Genomic DNA, 17,497 nt, shown 5'->3' on the forward strand with positions numbered 1-17,497 from the left:
GGTGGAGTCAGGAAGCTGGATATCCTCGAACTGGAGACCTGAGATGGCGGTCTGGAGAGCTTGAGTTTCGGCATCGTGCTGCTGGGCCTGCTCTAGTTGTGTATAGTCAAGGCCAGGAGCTAGCGTGCTGATGGCTGGGCGGGAGAGTGCATCCGCAACTACATTGTCCTTGCCCGCAGGGTGCCAGATGTCTGTAGTGAATTCGGACATGTAGGACAGGTGGCGCTGTTGCCTGGCCGACCACGGGTCCTTGGCCATAGCCAGTGCTTGGGTGAGAGGCTTGTGATCAGTAAAAATGGTGAAAGCGCCAGGAGCTCCCGGTCGAACGCACTGTATTTAAGCTCCGGCGGCCGCAACTGCTTTCTTTAAAAGGCCAGCGGGCACCACAGCCAGTCCAGCCATTGTTTCAGTACTCCCCCAATTGCCATGGTGGAAGTGTCTTCCGAGAGCACCGTGTGTGCTTCCGGGCGTGGGTGCACCAACAAAGTCGGCTCTGCGAGGGCCTGTTTCGTTGCAGCGAAGGCCTCGTCCGCCTCCTCCGACCAGGCCAGGGTCTTCTCTTTTTGTCGTGATCAGCGCGAAAAGAGGGTGCATGATGCGGGTGGCGTGGGGGATGAATCTATGTAAAAATTTACCATTCCCATAAATTCTTGCAGGCCCTTGAGGGAGTAGCGTTTGGGAAAATGCTGGATGGCTGCCACTTTCTCCGGTGCTGGAGCTGTCCCAGACACTGAGATGGTGTGCCCCATGAATGTCTGTTTCCCAAACTGGCATTTGGCCATGTTGACTGTGAGGCTGAATTCTGCCAGCTGGACAAACAGGGTACGGAGATGGGCCTAGTGCTCTTCGCAGCTGTGGCTGGCTACCAGGATGTCATCTAAATGGATAAAGACAAAGTCCAAATCCGTACCCACTGCATCCATGAGGACCACATTTTTCAACCTGAATGGCATCCGGAGGAATTCGAACAAACCGAAAGGGGTTATAATGGCAGTCTTTCCAACGTCATCGGGATGGACCGGGATCTGGTGGTATCCACGCACCAGATCAACTTTTGAAAAGAACTGTGCGCCGTGGAGGTTGGTTGCGAAGTTCTGAATATGGGGGACTGGGTATCTGTCTGGAGTCGTGGCGTCGTTTAGCAATCTGTTGTCTCTGCAGAGCTTTGCAGAGGAAGCGACGTCGAAGCGTGGCTCCAGGATGGCAGGGAACTCACTGAGGATCTTGGCGAACTTGTTTGTGGCAGTGGCTACCGTGGTGATTTTGGGTCTGTCATCGTCCGCCGTGCCCAGGCGCACCGAGCAAAAGGTGCAAGCATTGAGCAGCCTCCTGCCCTTCACGTCCACCAACAGACCGTGGGGCCCTTAGGAATTCCGCCCCTAACAGCGCGGTGCCTGCCGAGGCCAGGACGAATCTCCAAGTGAACTTTTCATCCCCCATCTGTATTTGTGCCCTACAGGTGCCATAAGTCTTGATTGTGAAACTATTGGCAACTAGTAGGGTTAGACTGGGGGTCCAGTTTTGAGTTTCTAGCATTGTAGGGGGAGGGTGCTCAGCTCGGCCCCTGTGTCCACCAGGAACCGGCGGTCCATGGACTTGTCAGTGATGTAAAGGAAGCTGTTCACGTGGCCAACCATGGCAGCCATCAATGGCGGTTGGCCTGGCCATTCTCCTGGAAGCCACAGGGCTGACGGCACTTGTGTGCTTTCACTCCCCAGCACTGGTGATAAAAGCACCATGTTGACTGGGTTTCCTCCAGCTTGTGCTTGGGGGTATCCTGCAGACGGTGGGGCCCCGGCTTGGAGACTGGGCTAAGGGCTGCCTCGTTCTCTTGTTTTGCATGCCAAAGGGCATCTGCCCTGGCTGTGGCCTTGCGGGTGTCGGAAAAGTCCTCTTCGGACAGATGGAGCCAGATATCTTTTGGCATCTGTTCAAGGAATATCTGGCAGAAGAGGAAACACTGTTCACGATCCTCCACCGGGCCAGCATTTCGTCCATGAGGGCTGAGGGGCTGCGATTTCCCCCAACCCATCCAGGTGTAAGAGCCTGGAAGCACGCTGCTGGAGAGTGAGGCCAAACTTCCCCAGGAGTAGATTTTTGAGGGCGGTATACTTGCCCACTGCTGGTGGCCAGTGAATGATGTTGTCCACCCTTGCCGCCGTGTCCTGGTCCAGCGTGCCCTCGATGTGGTAAAATTTTGTCACGTTGGCAGAGAAGTTCCGGAAGTAGAATTGTGCCTCCGCCTGCCCGAACCATGTCCGTGGGCGATGGGGTCAGAAAGGGGGAAGTTTGAGGGCTACAGCGTTCACCTCGACTGTGTCCATCATTCGCTGGGTTCAAATAGACTCCTGGGCCTGTCAGGGTCACCGCTGTGGCGATTGCAAGAGCTGAAGGAAATCACTGTGACTTCACTCTGCTAACAATGGGAAAAGGTACAGGAGCCTGAAGCAGCATAAGAACAACTTCTTCCCAGCTGACATCAGATTCCTGAATGAATAATGAACCATAAACACTACCTTATTTTGTCTTTTTATATTTCTTGCAATATTTTTATTTATTTTGTTGTTGTTAATTACAGTTTTCATTCAAATTCAGCGCGCCCCTTTAAGGGCAGCATGAGCTCAGTCACCTGGTGCATTGTGACATCATAATCGCTGCCCAGGGCACACACTGGAAGGGATGCTGGATTCAGAGAGAAACCTCTGACAGCGCCATTTACCCATGGCTGCCCTGCCACATGGCCGGTTCGCCATAAGGATGTGAGCTGCCACACACCCACATTTCAGGCTTAAGCCCTTCATCGAGGTATGGAAAAATGTCCGCAAGCATCTGAACAAAAGAGTAGGGGGAGGGGTGGTTGCAAAGTCAGAAGGTGATAGGTGGAGGGAGAGGAAAGCTGCACTAAATGGGAGGAGGAATAGCTAGGTAAAGGGAGGGGGAAGGAGGGAGGAGAACTGGAAGGGGGAGGGGGAAGAGGAGAGCAGGTTTGCAGAAACCAGAAAAGTCGATGTTAATGCCATCGGGGTGGAGAGTGCTGAAGATAATGAAAGTATGGTCGAGGGAGGTGGAAGAGCACCTGCAGGATGACTTTGAATCAGTGGATTGGATCATATTCAAGGACTCACCCTTCGACCTGAATGAACATGCAAAATGTGACACCGACTTCATCAAGACGTGTATGGACAAGTGTGTGCCCACCTGCACATACAGGGAGTTCCCAGAAGCCTTTGATGATTCCAAAGGTTCGCAACTAGCTGAGGGCATGATCAAGGGCATTTAAGGCTGGTGATTCAGATTTTTACAGGAAGTTCAAGTAGAACCTGCAGAAGGTAATCTCAGCCACAAAGAAGTAGTGTTAGTGTTCTATGGTTTCTAACTTCAAATTCCTGAGAGTCAAAATCTCTGAGGATCTGCCCTGGAGCCTCCATGTTGATGCAATTATGAAGAAAGCTCATCAACGGCTATTCTTTGGAAGGGGTTTAAGGAGATTCAGTATGTCACCGAAGACTTATGGAAACTTCTACAGGTGTACCATGGAAAGCACCGTGGCTGGTTGCATCACTGTCTGCTACGGAGGTACTAAAGTTCAGGACAAGAAAAAACTCCAGAGGGTTGTTGACTTGGCCAGCAACGTCATGAGTACCAGTCTTCACTCCATCGAGGACATCTTAAGAAAGCAGCCTCTGCCCTCAGGTACCCTCACAACCCAAGCAATGCCTTCTTCACTCTCCTAACAATGGGAAAAGGTACAGGAGCCTGAAGCAGCATAAGAACAACTTCTTCCCAGCTGACATCAGATTCCTGAATGAACAATGAACCATAAACACTACCTTATTTTGTCTTTTTATTTTTCTTGCAATATTTTTATTTATTTTGTAAGGTGGTTTATATAAATGTGTGGTGGCGCACATCTCTTGTGGTGAACTGGCCCTGATTGTATCGCTGCTCTGGCAGGGCAGCTGCAGGAAGATAGCGCTGTCGGGGCTTACTGATTACCTCGTGACTTAAGCCTCATGCACCCCAGGCGACGTAATGACATCACCACCGCGTGGGTGAACTCCTGTTGGCCATAAAGGGGTGCGTGCGAAATTCAAATAAATCAGTCCAACTGAAACCTCCACTGTGTCCTGTGATGTGTTTCTGTGTGTGTAGCAGCCATTACATTGGTGACCCTGCAGAGCCCAGACATTATCTGGTCTCCAACCATGAATCAGTCGGCGATCAGCGCTGTGTCTGTGAAACTCCAACCCCAGACCCATTGACCTTGTACGTGGTTCAGTCAGGCAGAGGCACAGTTTCCTCTAAGACCGAGAAGCTCTGACTCCATGATGTTCTACCAGGTGGTGAGCACCCTCAATGAAGAAACCACGGCCAGAGTGGACGACCTGATGAACTATCTGATCTACGATCCACCAGAGGAAGGCAAGTATGTCGCCCTCTAAGGCCTCCTCTTTGGCACCTTTGGTCTCTCCCGTCAGTAGTGGGGACAGAGCCCTATTCATGCTAAATACTCGCACTGGCAGAAGGCCACAAACCCTGCCTGATGTTTGAGCAAGCCTTCCTGGAACAAATGCCGGAAGACATCCAGTTCCTACTGGCGGATGAGGATTTCTCGGACACCCAGAAGGCCGCAGCCCGCGCCAACATGCTGTGGAGAACCAAATGGGAGAACAAGGCTGCCATGAATCAGGTCACCTGCCCTGGACCCAGCCAACCACAGCTTGCCCCCAGGCAGAAGCCCAAGGAACACCAAACCACCTGGTGCTTCTACCACCAGTGCTGGGGAGCCCAAGCCCGCAAGTGCCGACAGCCTGCCCCTACCAGAGAAACGTCCAGGCCAGCTGCCGCTGATGGCTGCGATGGCTGGCCACACGAACAGCCTCTTGCACGTGATCGACAAGACCAAACGACATCATTTCCTGGTGGACACCAGACTGGAATTCAGCTTGCTATTCCCAACCACCCTCGAATCCCATATGAGACCCGACCCTGCGGGCAGTGAACGGCATTGACAAAGACCTTCGACATGAGGAGCATTCAAGGTACACCTCCGGCCAAACAAGTACTGCTGGAAGTTCCTGCTGGACACCGTGGACACTGCGATGCTGGGAGCCTATTTCCTTTGGGCACACAGCCTGCTGGTTGACCTGAAGGGCAAGAGACTCGTACACGTCAGCACCTTCCAGACCCTCCGACTCTAATCATCCAGCGCACTTGGCCCAGGGATAACCCAAAAACGAGTACTCCCGCATTCTCAATGAGTTCCCTGCCATCCTAAGGACATAATTCAACACCACCATGCCAAAGCTCGGCATCCGCCACCACATCGCCACACAGGGCCCTCCACTCTACGCAAAGACCAGACAACTGCTGCTGGAGAAACTGCAGCTCACAAAAGAGGAGTTATCCTGCCTCCAGGAACTCTGCATAGTCCATAGGTCAGACACCCTTGGGTCTCTCCCCTGCACATGGTCCCAAGGGCCTCTCCCCTGCACATGATCCCAAAGGCCTCTGGGGGGTTGGTGCCCATGTGGGGACTACCACCGGCTCAACGATGCATCCCCCAAATACAGGACTTCGCGGCCAACCTGCATGGCGCCAGGGTTTTCTCAAAGGTCAACTTGGTGAGGGGCTACCACCAAATCCCCATACACCCAGAGGGTGGTGAATCTGTGGAATTCATTGCCACAGAGGGCAGTAGAGGCAGGTTCATTAAATATATTTAAGAGGGAATTGGATATATTTCTTCAGTATAAGGGTATTAAAGGTTACGGAGAGAAGGCGGGGACGAGGTTCTGAACTTTAAGATCAGCCATGATCTCGTTGAATGGCGGAGCAGGCTCGAAGGGTCGAATGACCTACTCCTGCTCCTATCTTCTATGTTTCTGTGTTTCACCCGGAGGATATTGGCAATACCACCATTATTACCCCATTTGGTTTTTTCAAATTCCTGCGGATTCCTTTTGGCTTGAAGAACGCAGCCGAAATGTTCCAGCAGCTCATGGACTCAGCGGGTAGAGACCTGGATTTCATGTTCATTTATCTCTGATATTCTCATCGCCAGCTGGGATCACAATGAGCACAAGACCCATCTCTGCACACTGTTCACCCGCCTGGCGGAATTTGGCCTCCCCGTTAACGTGGCCAAATGCCAGTTTGGGAAGGAATCGCTACAGTTTCTGGGCCATACCATCACTGCGGATGGGGCAGCACCATCGCAGTGCAAGGTCAAGGCCATACAGCACTTCCCCAAGCTGCACACAATCAAGTGCCTGCAGGAGTTCACCGGGATGGTTGACTTCTACCACCGCTTCATCCCGGGGGCTGCCCGCATAATGCGCCTAATGTTCGCCCTGATCTCAGTGAAATAAATGACCATCGAGTGGACAAAGGAGGCCAGGACATCTTTCGACCAAACCAAAGACGTCCTCACTAGCGACATCCTACTGGCCCTCCCACGACCCGACGCCCACACAACACTATCGGAGGATATGTCTACCACAGCCATCTGATGTGTTCTCAAGCAAGTAGTCAACGGACAATGGCGTCCGCTAGCATTCTTTAGCCGGCACCTCCAACCTCCCGATCTGAAATACAGTGCCTTCGACAGTGAGCTCCTGGCCCTGTACCTCTCCATTAGGCACTTGCACTACTTCCTGGAGGGCAGGCCTTTCACCGCCTTCACGGACCATAAGCCACTCACTCAGGCCCTCACCATGGGAAAGGACCCTTGGTCGATGCGCCAGCAGTGGCACCTTTTCTGCATCTGAGTTCACCACTGACATCCAATACCAGGCGGGTAAGGACAATGTCATTGCCGGTGTGCTCTCCAGACCCACCATCCATAACTTGTCCCCGGCCTGAACTATGCCCAATTAGCTCAAGCCCAGAGAGGTGATGAAGAGATGCAGGCTTTCCAAACCGCCATCTCCGGCCTGCGCCTTGAGGATCTGAACTACCGAGCAGCCACGACACTATATTGTGCGATGTCTCAACTGGCCTGCCGCGGCCAGTAGTCCCGCCGAAATGGAGGAAGGAGGCATTCCGGATGGTCCACGACCTGGCTCACCCCTCCATCAAGACATCAGTACGCATGGTGGCAGATCGTTTCATTTGGCACGGATTTTAAAAAAAACAAGTCGGCCAGATGGCAAGGAATTGTATGCACTGCCAAACCTCTAAAGTCCATCACACGTCAGAGCCCCTGTACAGCATTTCGACCCGCCAGCCAGAAGGTTCGACCATGTCCACATCAACATAGTGGGCCCCCTACCGGTGTCCAGGAACGCCCGCTACCTACTGACTGGTCAACCGAACAATTTTGCCGGAAGCCATTCCCTTGAAGGACACTTTCTGCGCCAGAGCCCTACTCGCTAACTGCGTCGCTCAGTTTGGAGTCCCGGCTCACATGATCAGCGATTGGGGCGCTCAGTTCACTTCCACCCTCTGGTCGCAACTGGCAAAACTCCTGGGGATCAAGCTCCACCACACCACAGCTTATCATCCTCAGGCCAACGGACTCATTGAACGCTTCCACTGCCTCATCAAGGCGGCTCTTATGGCACGGCTTAAAGGACCGACTTGGACAGACAAACTGCCTTGGGACCTGCTTGGCATTCGTATGTCCCTGAAGGAGGATTTCCAGACTTCATCTGCAGAACTAGTCTTTGGTGCACCACTGTCGCTGCCAGGGGAGTTCTTCAGACCAGACGCGCAACTCGGTGAGAACCCAACCCTCCTCACGGACCTCCACAACAGATTTGCCTCGCTGGCACCCCCTCTGCCAACCCACCATGGCAAACACCCGACGAACATCCTCAAAGAGCTGGCCTCATCGGATTTCGTCTTCGTCTGGCATGGCCCGCACACTTTCCCCCCTGCAGTGCCTCTACAAGGTCCTCTGCAGCATCCAGGAAAGACTTTTACTTTGGACATTGGGGGGAGGGAGGAATTATTTACAATCGATAGACTAAAACCGGCGCATGTGAATCTGGAACAACTGGTGAGGACGGCTCAACCCAAACTGAGGGGTCAGCCGCTCAAGCGATGAGATGCGTAAGCTGGTTCTGGGGGTGGGAGTGGGGGGGGGTTGTGTGGCGGCGCACATCTCTTGTAACGAACCAGCCCCACTTGTATTGCCATGCTGGTGGGACAGCTGCAGGAATATGACGCAGTTGGGGCGTACTGATTACATTGTGGCTTCAGCCTCAGCTCGCGCTCCAAGCAACGTGATGACGTCACCACCACGTGGGGCGGAATTCCCGTTGGGCCTTAAAGGGGCGTGCGCGAAATTCAAATAAATCAGTTCAACTGAAACCTTCACCGTGTCCTGTGGTGTGTTTCTGTGTGTGTAGCAACGCTACAAATGTTTGCACTGTGGTGCTGTTGCGAAACAATGAATATCGTGAAGTATTCATGACAATAAATTCTAATTCTGACGTGTGGCTGAACAAAACTCCAATTTCATCTATAAATTCACGATGATACCACTCTAGGAGGCCGGATATATAACAATGACAAGCCAAAGTTCGGGATGGAGATGAGGGACTTGTAGCTTGGTCCTCAACATTAGCAAAACCAAGATACTGGTTATAGACTTCCAGAGGAGAGACAGAACTCACTTCCATGTTGGCATCTATACTGGTGAGGTAGAGATAGCAGATAGCTTTGTTTCTGGGTAAATGTTTTCAGTGACATGTTCTGACTCTACCTATGTCATTGTAATGGCCTCAACTTCCACAGAAGCTTGAGGAAATTTGGCATGTCAACTGAATCCTTAACTTCTCCAGGAGCACTTAAGGTGTATCACTGGCAGGAAAACTGTTCTGCCCAAGAATCAATCTGTTTGCATTGTGAACCACTAATTTTGTTTTTCTTAATTGTGTAGCCCTTTGGTTACATAATGTAGAATGTATTAATAGTCACTGTTTTAAAAACCTACTATATCAAATATTTTAATTTTTTTATTTTCCTCAGGACTGGATTGTGAGTAAATTTGGAAGAGTATTACCTATTCTTAATCTCCAACAAAACAATGAGAAAAAAATATCCTTTTTCTTGTAAAAATAATTTTCTGGACCTCAAAATATCAATGCACAACAACTGAAGAATTTTACAATGCAGTTTTAAGAAGTATGCCAGCTAGTTTAGCAAATGTGCACAGACAACAATGCAATAACTAAAGAATCTATTTTGTTATGATTCTGTGTGGGGGGGGGGGGTGTTAATTATGTATAATGCTATTGTTTCTTTTCAATCGGCTCTGTGGAGAGGAAGGAATCTGCAGATGTAGCAACGGTTAAATGTTTTCAAAGAATGTGACTAAAAAAAATAAACTGAAATGCTTTAAGATTTATATATTCATGCAAGTGAATTTGTTCATTGTAAGTATATTATAGTATTATTGCCTTTAGTCTTTTGAACTGTTTATTCTTTGTGCAGGTGTATTAATTAGGCATTGTAAAAGTCAGTTTTAAGCAACGGGAAAACTCACTTATCAGGCATCTACCAATCCCTGTAGGTGCCGGATACTAGGGGTTTTACTGTAATAGGAATTAAGTATGCATATATACTTCAAGGAAGCTATGTATGTTCTTCAGAACATTATAAACCTTTAGAGAATAAAGTTTGATGTTCATGTTTTCTTATGTTTTATTATTTTGATTTAATTAGAAACATAATGTAATCCTTAACTAATTTAACATTATAAAGTATGACCCTTCCAAGTATTGTCACAACATCAAGAAGCTTGATCATGCATCAGATTCAGAAATCAAAACACCAGTAACCAAACTTACATGGAATTTTGATGAACAAGATGATGAGGAAACAAGTAAAAAAAGACCAGGGATGTTCCCTGCTCAGGTGGAAACTGTCAAGCGGAAGAAGCTAGCTCTCAACAAATACAGTGTGGAGAGTTCCATGAATTCTGACTGCAATGTCCAAACAAATAAAATACAATCAAGCTCAGTCAAGAAAAATTCCAATAGGGGGTTAAATAAGTATGAATTGATTGATGGGACAAGGAATGAGTTTTCCTTTCCTGAATCTGCTTTTTGTGTAGGCTTAAAGAACCAAAACTTTGACAAGGAAGAAATTACTGTTGCCACTAAAAACAATCCCAGATCAAAAGCTCATGTGTCGTACAATGATCCTGCTGCTGAAGAAGTGGAATTGATTACAAAACAAAGTAAAAATAAAACAAAACGACTACGGCAAGGCGATGTAAAAGTACAAGATAATCCTTTGGAGGTGGTTGGTGAGGATTACATTTTAAAACGTCAAACCCATTGGGCATTAATTAACTCAAAAAGGCAGATGTTAAAAGACATTAGAGATGATCCATCTAATAGCACTGGGAGCGAATATGATTCTGCTGACACAGATGAAATTATCTCCACAAAAATGATTCCATCCAAAAATCAGACATGCCCAGTATCTCACAGAAAACCAAGTTATATGAACAATGACAGTGAAAACACTGGGAAAGAAGATTGTGAATCTAGAAGTGATAGCAGTAATGAGGATAAAGTAGATGAGAATTCTGAATCTAGTATGGATACTGATTATGAAGAAATGACAAGTAATTGTTATCGAATAGACCTATCGCTAACAGATCTTGAACAGATGGTAAATAACTACTCTGAATCCAAAGAAACAACTTATCAATCAGAGGAAAGTGAAACAGAGCTTTCAAAAAATAATTCATTAAACCACTTTGCAGAGAATATCTTGCCAAATTCAGGCATGTCATTTTCACAAGGCATGCCCATCTTGATGAAAAAGACAAAAGCAAATAATATATTTGCACTTGTTCAGAATGAGAACAGCAGTGACAATAAAATGGCATCAAACAAACTACTAAATAACGTGTTTCCTTTGCAAAGTACTCATTGCCTTTCCGAAGTAAAGGAAACAAACAGTAAAATGAAAAAGATAATTAGCAATCATTCCCCATTGAAAGAGAGGAAAGAAATGCATAAGGAATCTTGCAGTGATTCTGATAGTATTGTGAAAAATAATTGCAAACCACCACCTTTCAAAGGTACAAAATTTCTTCAAACCAACACATCGAACACAGCCTCTCCCAGCAACAGTGTAATGCATGGTATGTTTAAAAGTGAGGAAAAATCAAAATCTGAAATGCATAAAATGTGTAATTCTACATTAAATGAAAATGAAGAATCTACAGTGGAGGTAAAAACAGGAAAACAAACAATGCTGCATATAAACCCAACCAACTCTCAGAAGATTGAAACGTTGTCAGTATCTGTCACCAAAAGTGACCGTGGGAAGAAAAAGAGAAAACTAAAAGCTGGAATTGCTATAAATGTTCCAATATGTTCTTTGACGAAAAATGTGTCAAGTGATTCCCCCAGCACTGAAAATACTACTTGTAGTTTATCTACAGGATTGCCAGAAAATTTGGACAAGCACTTGTTGGACAATCAGAAAAGACTGGCTGCATTACAGCGGAGACAGAAGGAGACAGTAGCACAAAAGAAACTCATCCAGGGGGCCCTCTCTGACATGGTATGTTAGAAATTTTCTTTAGGTATATTTCTTCATTTGAAAATTGATTTTAGCAAATCTTTATTTTTATTCCTTCTGATTACATGCCTAGGTTGACAAGAATTACGAACTTTTCTGCTGTTGATTACTGTCCATACAAAATGTTTTAATAGATCATTCCAAGGGATCCCATTTTTGAAAATCATTGTTTAAAAAAAATTGTAAGGAGTAACTTAACCAGTGCATTAGATACCATGTGCAGAATAAATTGTTAACTTTACAATTTAAATAACTTACTGGAATTCTTTGAGAATATAAAAACTCAACAGATAATGGATGTGGTATACTTAGGTTTCCAGAAGACATTCTATGAGGTGCTGCACAAAAGACCAAATGAAAAGGATGCATGGAGTTGGGAATAATGTATTTTTTGCATGTTTGGATTGTTTAAAAAATAGAAGGCAGAGATAAATGGATCTCTCTTCTGTGGCAATGAGTGGTTAATAATTTGTCACAGGGATCAGTGCTCGGCTCACAACTGTTCGCAATATACAAAACTGATTTGGAGCAAGGACGACTTTTGGAAAGGTTCAGAGAGGTGTGACTACCTCAGATGCACAACTCTCGACTTTCACCAAGTGAAAAATTACCAGGTTGTCTGAAAGCAAGTGAACAATTAATTTTTTTTTGTACATAGTTTGCCATTGGTTGCCACTTAAAGTTTTCTAAATTTGCATTTGAGTTAAATATTAAGAATATTGTCAACCAGGTTTTTTGGTTGTGTATAGAAATCTACAGCATCATACAAGCCCTTCAGCCTACATAATTGAGCCAGCTAATGACTGCTTTTTAATATATTTTTATTGATTTAGAAGAGAGAACTATTACATGTTGCACATTGACCACACAGCATAATGCTCGAGAATACAGAACATGAGTCACAAGTAATTTGTACATTGCATTCGAACATTGTATTTAAGACAATGAAAATTCCAATTAGAACATTACAGCACAGAAAACAGGCCATTCGACCCTTCTGGTCTGTGCTGACCAATAAAACTAGCTCGTTCCACTGACCTGTTCTCATTCCATAACCCTCCAGATCTCTCCTATCCATGTATTTATCCAATTTATTTTTAAAACTCAAGATTGAATCTGCATTCATTATGTCAGATGGCAGCTCATTCCACATTCCTACCACTCTCTGAGTGGAAAAGTACTTTCCCCTAATGTTCCCCTTGTACCTCTCCCCTTTCAGTGTAAAGCTATGAGCTCTCGTATTTATTTCCCCCAATCTAAGTGGAAACATTTTACTCCCATCTACTCTGTGTATACCCCTCATAATCTTATAAACCTCTATCAAGTTTCCCCTCATCCTTCTTCGTTTCAAGGTGTATAGTCCTAAAACATTTAACCTTTCCTTTTATCTCAACTCCCGAAGTCTTGGCAGCATCTTTTTAAATCTTTGCAGTCTTTCAATCTTATTGATAAGTTTCCTGCTGCTGGGCGACCAGAACTGCACGTAATATTCCAAGTGTGGCCTCACCAATGACTTGAATAATTTCAACATAACATTCCAACTTCTATACTCAATACTTTGATTTATAAAAGCTAAGCTGCCAAATGCTTTCTTTACAACCCTGCCCACATGCGACACCACCTGCAGGGAACAATGTATATGTATTCCCAGATCTCTTTGCTCCTCCGCACTCCTCAATGGCCTACCATTTACTGTGCATATCCTGATTCGCTCCTCCAAAGTGCAACACCTCACACTTATCTGCATTATATTCCATCAGCCATTCACTGACCTAATTTCCCAGCTGGTCCAGATTCCTCTGCAATCTTTGAAAATCTTCCTTAGAGACCCCGACGCCTCCTATCTTTTTATCGTCAGCAAATTTGCTGATCCAATTAATCATGTTATTATCTGGGACAGCTCACAATCTAATATTACAAATAATTCATGATAAATTATCTAATTAAAGTCATCTACTTATAAAGAAGAAGAAAAAAGGAAAAGAAAGAAAGAAAAAAAACATACTAATCTACCCCTCCCACTAAACATAGTCACCATCAAATAATATGTAAACAATCGAGTTTCAGCTCCCAGACAACGGACAGGAATCCCACAGAGCGCCTACACCTATGCATTCAAACTATGATAAGAGTCCATAAATGGGCCCCATATCTTATCAAGTTCAATCATGGACTCTTTAATGTTATATCTAATTTTCTCCAAGCTCAAGCAAGACATAATATCCTGTATTCATTGCAAATGAGTTGGTGTAAACTGTCTTTCCATGTCATCAAAATTGCTCATCTGGCTATCAATTCTTTTTTTGAATTAAATTCAAGGAAATGTTTTTCTGTTAAAAATAACTAAACAAAGCAATACAAGGGCAAGGTTCCACTTTGATCCTAAGAATCTCTGATAGAGTTTGGGAAAAAGTTTTCCCAAAAATCTTTTAGTTTTGGGCAATCCCAAAACCTGAATCAGAGAGACCTCAAAGATTTTTACATTTATCACATAATGGATCACCATCAGAATAAAAACGATATAGTGTAGTGGCAGCTACACTGTTAACTGAAATAATACACAACCAGACGGGTTGAGCTCAGTGAGCAGAACTGATTTATTGCAGGCTGCCTGTTTGGCCTTATACTCCCAGCCCGGACCTGGCTGAAAACCGCGCTGGGGGCGCTTACGTCACCAGGGCGTCACGTGGGTCCCCAAGCTCGGGCTTCTGAGCCTGGTGCCGAGGTTGAAGGGGAAACCCCCGATGGCGCCATTTTGCCCGGCTGCCTTGCCACGTGTGTTACAAGTGGTGAGAAGTTCAACTCTGTTATAGAAATCTGGATTGCTATCTTGAACCATTAATAAATCAATTTGTTTGATCTGGTTAATTATTTCCAACTTTTCCTTGCTGGTCTTCTTCATATTGGCAGTGTACGAAATTATTTATCCTCTTAAATGTGCCTTCATTGTATCCCACACAATCAAATTAGATATCATTGGGGAAAAATTGGCAGTAAAAAAGAATTATATATGCCTCCCTATAAAGCTTAAAAATTCTTTATCTGCAACTAGTCAGGTATTTAATCTCTATTGTCTTTTTGTAAAAGATGAGTCTGAAAAATGAGTATGATCTGATATAACTATTCTTGATATTCACATGTTTAGTCATAGAAATCAGTTGATTATAACTAATTTATCAATTAAAAAATAATCAATTCTTGAATACGAACAAAGTACATTTGAGAAAAAGGAATAACCTCCTCTAACAACTGCATCAAACTTTCCTACTGCATAACCCTCCATTTTTCTCACTTCCATATACCTATCGAATAAGTCTCTTAAAAGATCCTATTATTACCTGCTTCAACAGGTAATTGATAGATTTTTGTATCAACTATTATCAAATTTAACATTTAACAAAAACTTTTATAATTGTTAATGTTACTAGAAGAATGTAAACACAATGTACAAACAAGAATTGAAACCACACTGTAAATTCCTAAAAAGCTTGTTCTTTAAATTAGTATCCCCCAACCCTGATAATAGGCTGATGCAAATTTAATGCATTCTTCTGCAGAAATTAATAGGTAATTTTATTCTTGTTTTTAACTTTATCATTTTTAAATTATGTACAGTCACATTCTGATGACTGCCTCACTTTAGCCTCCAAATAAAAATGTATTTGAATTTAATAAATTTTTTTTAATTAAAGCCAAGTCAGAAAGCTAGCAAAGGAAAGCACATCGTCTTTGAAGAGCATGAGAGTGAAACAGAGTTTGAAGAAGGTTGCAGAGTAGAAGATGCAAACCCATCAGCAGTTTGTAAAGAGAAAAAACTTGTTGCAAAAGTGAGTATTTTTATCATTTTTCTGCATCTTTTTAATTCTCAGCATCAAGCTGTTTTAGTTAAAATAACATGATTAATAATTTGCTGCTTTCTGATTAACAGTTGACTTTATCTCTGTCTCAGGATTATTTCCAAAGTATTATGATTGAGTCATTAGAGCTATTTTGAATCTTCTGAGATTGAAAGTTGCTTTGGATTATGGAAAGTTTTGAGCACACAGCCTGTATCACAAAATTATTGGGTTGAAATTTTCTGCTTCATCCATTGTTACCTCTTTCCTCTCTAGTATTGGTGACATCTTGCTAGGAGGTACCATAAGGATGATTACATTTATAATGTGTCTGTAACACAGAAAAATGCCTCAAGGTCCTTCAGCGAGACATGGTCAGCTAAAAGAGGAAGCAGGGGAAATTAAAGAATTATTAGAGGGTTGACTATAAAATTGATGAAAGGCTTTCTCTTTAGTTGGTGTTACAATTGGATGGGTGAGAGTGGAACAAAGCAAAGATAATAGTTTGGAATTTCAGCTGATTCCAAGTTAATAAGAGATCAAGAAATGTAAAACCTCATAACTACAGCCACACAGGATATAATTTAAAACTTGAAAGTTCTGAGACAGGTGAAAGCTAACAGCAGAGTTTTGAACATGTAGTTATTTGAAAGATGACCATTGATTGGAAAGCAGCCACAAGTTCAGAAACTTTAGAAAAGGTTAGGTTAAGGTAGATAGCTTGCAAGAACAGAAGAATTGAAAATTCTTTAAAGGAGCTGGTAATTGTGACCCATCTCAAATATAAGACCCCATATGTGAGAGAATAAACCAGATATGGCTCATGCTAAAAGTAATTTTGGAACAGATTGCAGTCTTTGAAAACAGAGTAAAGTTAGAAACCAATCAAGGGACACTGAGCGAGGAGGGAGTATTTTCTGGGGATATAAAAAATGGAGTAAAGAATCAATTGAGATTGTGGCTTCTGTTTTTTTTTATATATGTAACTTGTATTTTAAGGACTCGTTCATTGAATATTCATTTGAACATGTTACTGTTTTAGAAAGGATAGAGGGTTAGACTAGAGGTGCCCTAGAGGACAAAAGATCCCAATTCTGTTGCATCTTCTGATATCTCATTCAATTGGCCATATGGTGAACATTGACCTAATCAATATCATGGCCAAGTCAGAGTAATCTTTACCTGCACAGAAATATGGAGCTGTCCTGGCACATTCCTTCAGCTCTCCCAATTTTTCAACATCTCAACTTGACCTTGAACATTTCTGGTCTTTCTGATTGATGCAAAATCTTTTTCCCAACCAAAAAATTGTTTTCAATTTTTTCTTCTGGGTTCCTATTGATACTGAGCTGTTTCAGGGAATTACACTCACTCTTTTATCCCATGCTTTGAATATTCACCTATCCAGGACATCACAATTAATCATATTCTATATTTGCTTAGAATCTATACGACAATCAATAGGATTGAATGAGGAATTTGAATTTTTTTAAACAAAAGAATTGTGGAACTTATTAATTTTCCTTGCCCATTTAACTTGAAGACTTTACCTCTGAGTGCAAGCACTTGTCCTGGCATCTTAAAGAAAGTTGTCCTCCTTAATTTGATACCACTGTGAGGATTTAATACTCTCAAGATCTATGATCTCCTCAAACTCTCAAAAGGAATGTATCTGAAACCGAAAATATTGTAAACTGAAAATACTTTATTTTCTTCTGAATTGTCATTAGGATTTTAAAAGTAGAACCATTGGGAAATTATTTGATAGTGAGGACGAGGAGGATGAAGATTCTAATGATGATCACAATGAAACATTCAAAATTAAGCCTCAATTTGAAGGAAAGGCTGGTCAGAAGGTAAGAAGTCCAATGCAAGAGATTTTGTGTAAATATTTCATGGACATTTTCTCTTTTTTACAGTGTGCAGTAGAAGAAAAATTATTCAATTGAATGTTATCAATTTACGTGAAAAATAAATGTGTGTTCTCCATTTGATTCCTTTTGATTTCAAACTGTAGCTCTTAATTTTGGTCTCACCCAAATGTTCCATGCTGCTAAATTTAATAAAAAATTTTGATAACTTAATTGACAAATTTAAAAACCATTTTTATT

General features: G+C 43.7%; 1 protein-coding gene across 3 annotated transcripts in view; it reads left to right on the plus strand.

The window, feature by feature from the left end:
- nol8 (nucleolar protein 8) overlaps window positions 1-17,497 on the plus strand; it is a 68,228-nt gene that overhangs the window by 27,629 nt on the left and 23,102 nt on the right. For all 3 annotated transcript variants that reach the window (XM_069937246.1, XM_069937247.1, XM_069937245.1), the window contains exons 6-9: window positions 8,977-9,045; window positions 9,703-11,532; window positions 15,243-15,377; window positions 17,117-17,242. In XM_069937246.1, the coding sequence (XP_069793347.1) occupies window positions 8,977-9,045; window positions 9,703-11,532; window positions 15,243-15,377; window positions 17,117-17,242 (2,160 nt within the window). The remainder of the gene's footprint in view (window positions 1-8,976; window positions 9,046-9,702; window positions 11,533-15,242; window positions 15,378-17,116; window positions 17,243-17,497) is intronic.

This window comes from Narcine bancroftii, chromosome 5 (assembly GCF_036971445.1).
Source record: "Narcine bancroftii isolate sNarBan1 chromosome 5, sNarBan1.hap1, whole genome shotgun sequence".
In the NCBI taxonomy this organism is placed as follows: domain Eukaryota; kingdom Metazoa; phylum Chordata; class Chondrichthyes; order Torpediniformes; family Narcinidae; genus Narcine; species Narcine bancroftii.